The 3,180-nt window shown below is 36.5% G+C and overlaps 1 protein-coding gene across 1 annotated transcript in view; it reads right to left on the bottom strand.

Annotated features, from left to right (window-relative positions):
* The window catches only part of LOC107660122 (ephrin type-B receptor 1-like), a 252,460-nt gene that overhangs the window by 23,307 nt on the left and 225,973 nt on the right, over positions 1 to 3,180 (bottom strand). Inside the window, exon 9 of the mRNA XM_016449358.1 lies at positions 2,691 to 2,755. Coding sequence (XP_016304844.1) covers positions 2,691 to 2,755 — 65 coding nt within the window. The remainder of the gene's footprint in view (positions 1 to 2,690; positions 2,756 to 3,180) is intronic.

Raw genomic sequence — 3,180 nt, 5'->3', positions numbered from 1 at the left:
TATCTATTATCTATCTATCTATCTATCTATCTATCTATCTATCTATCTATCTATCTATCTATCTATCCATCTAGCTGTCTGTCCATCTATCTATATAGTTAATATAAGTCTAGTGTAATATAAGTCTCAGGTGTCCCCAGAATACTCCACAGATCATTTATTGTAACATTTTGAAAATGCCTATTTTGTGTGGAAGCAGGCACAAAATAATGTTCTTTTTAGCAACATCATATGACCCCTTTCATTTATTTTTTTTGAGATGTTGTGTTACATTTTATATTACACTGAGCAGCTATATAAATTGAAATATAAAGTTTACATAGAATCAGAACTGAATTCATATGTTATATAAACTCCAGGAGGTTATTAGTTTACTGTAGTCTTTCCCATCCACTATCTCTTCTTATTTTGAATGTTGTTAATCTTTCTTTGAGAACAGGAGCATCTTAATACACCGCTTGCACACGGCAAACGTCCGACCTCTGGCACGTGTAATCGCATTGTTTCTGAGCTTTGAAAGAACAGCCATCTCTGATGCGTTCTGATACATAAAAGGATCTGTCTCAGGTTAAGGAGCTTTGAGAATATCAGCCCATTTGTGCTCTTATGCGGAGTGTCTGATACTGTGTAAGCATATTTAGATCAGATTAGTAGCATCTCGCTGATCTCTCAGGTAAAATATGCTTTTTTTCTCTCTCTCTCTGGTATTAAAATGCCATGCGTTATGAAGCGTACTCCATTATGACCCTGCCACATTACGGCTGCCTCACTATTGCAAGGTTCTATTACGCTTTAAATCAATATTTTACACAAAACCATATTTCCATTTTATGTCCAGCATTAATTTTTCTCCATTCACAGCAATTTAAGTCTTTCAACTCCTTAGGGTGCTCATTATAGAGAGAAAGAGAGAGAGAGTGAGAGAGAAAGAGTGGTGGGCGTTTCATTTCTAACCAGGTTCCAGCTTAGTGACTAGCACAACAGCACTGGTTGTGACTCAGCAAAATAAAGCTACAGAAATAGCTGTGACACAACAGACAAAAAGGGAAATTTAAGACAACATGGAGCTTACAATTTCACACAGACTCCTATAGCTGCCTGTGCAAGTACAGTAATGCTGCTATTTCATGGGGAAAAAAAAACTTGTGTCCTACCATTACACTTCAAGATATAATTAAGCTATTTACAAAATAAATATAACACCAGATAGATGCATGGATGGATGGATGGAATGATGAACAGACTGAAAGAACGATAAAAGGAAAAACGGAGAGAATTGGGTGACAGAAGAATGGTCGATAGAACATTGAGATTGAATCAAAAATAGAAGGATAGGATTATAAAATAGAATGATGGATAAATGGATGAATGTACTGACAGAACGATAGATAGATAGATAGATAGATAGATAGATAGATAGATAGATAGATAGATAGATGGATAGATGGATAGATAGATAGAGATCTAATTTTATATTTATATTATATATGTTGTGTTACATAAACTCCAGGGTCCACACAAGTTTATGGTATTGTTTCCCAGCAGTCTCCTGTTGTGAAATATGTTTGAATACACTCGCACATCCAAAGTGTCATCCAAAAACACTGAAGCTGAAGTTATCTGATATGAGGTCACTTTTCTTCATTTTAATAGCCCAAATCAACTTTAGTATATCAACAAATCTAAAAGAGCTAAAAAATAAAATAATACATCATGGTAACAAGTTTTTACTCAAATATCATAGTTATAGTCAATAATGCTACAATAAAAAGACAGCAGTTGTCAATAACTAAATAAATAAATAAGAAACTTTTGACTATCTGAAGCATTTCCCATATAAAATATGATTTTACAATACTAACTGTAGATTTTATTTTTTCCACACAAACTACGATTACATTTTTGTTAAAGAGAGTCTGTCCTTGGTGCTGAAGGTAATTCTTTAATTTCCTGCTGGAATAAGTTTGAAAGTCCTGATGAAGTTAACTTCTGTATGCAGACACCAACTCCACACTTCCTTAAAAAAGTTTTAATAATTCTAATGTTGGGAAACCCAAGAATGGCTGTGACATTTTTGCCAATTATATTCATAGTGGAGTGTCCTTCGCTTTGTTTTAGCTCATATGCATTGACATTCAAGACTGAATTAATTCTGATACAGTAATTATCCGAATATTTATCCTGGCAACAAAATCATGTTCTCATAGTCTCTGCTCTCTTTTCTTCTTTCTAAATTGTCTGTTTGATGTGTGAGTCTGGCTGTCACATCATTTGTTTACTTTTTCGTCTGCACTTATGTTAATTAAATTTAGCTTCACAGATCGTCCACCGTATCCTCGGAGAGGTTGCTTACAAGGAGACCGAGAAAGAGAGAGAGTTCTCACTTCCTAATGAGCCTGAAGCTTCTCGCAGGGCTACGGGATGCATATGGGTAGGAAGCTTTTTAGTGTCAGCTTCTTAAAAGTGCACAGGCCTGAAGCGATCCCTCATTCCTTTCCTTCGTTACACCGCATCCCGCGGCGTTTCCTGTAACCTCACATCTCTCGCCTTGTTTTCCTATATGTTTGCTTTCTCTTTTATTAAAAACCCATTTCAGGACGGGTTTGCCCCAGAGGAAGAGGCGGAGATGAGTGTAAAACAAAGATGTCCGTCAGCGTCAACAGTCTCAATAGTATAAGGGGTTTGCTCACCTCTTCCGGTGCTGTAGTGCTGGAGTTTGTCACTGTATACGGCCTCCTTAGTGTAAGCTCGTTTCCTTTGAGAGAAAGAGGGGGAGAGAATATAAAATTAAGAAATACAAAGTTCTGTCATGAACCTCTAGATGGCGCAGGCTGATAGGTTCTACATGTAACGCAATCTGATATAATCACATGATTATTCACAAGGCAAAGCTGATTGGTTCCTCTTCACATCAGCAGCCAATAAGCTTGCTCCTCAACATTAAAATACATGGCTGTAGTAGTTGAAGTGCATTTCAGAAACCCTCCACCTTCCCCAGCTCCACTTGTATAGATCGTCTACAAGGGGATAATTTCATGTATGTTATATATGGAGGTTATTTCATGTTATATGTGCAGCATAGCATAGCTCAGCTTGCTGAAATATAATGGAGCAGAGTCTGGATTATAGTGTCATGTTAAAGGGTTAGTTCACCCAAACATTTAAATTAGCCCATAAATT

The sequence above is a fragment of the Sinocyclocheilus anshuiensis genome, unplaced genomic scaffold (genome assembly GCF_001515605.1).
Source record: "Sinocyclocheilus anshuiensis isolate Anshui unplaced genomic scaffold, SAMN03320099.WGS_v1.1 scaffold850, whole genome shotgun sequence".
Taxonomy (NCBI): Eukaryota; Metazoa; Chordata; class Actinopteri; order Cypriniformes; family Cyprinidae; genus Sinocyclocheilus; species Sinocyclocheilus anshuiensis.
This window is presented reverse-complemented; position numbering and strand designations above follow the sequence as displayed.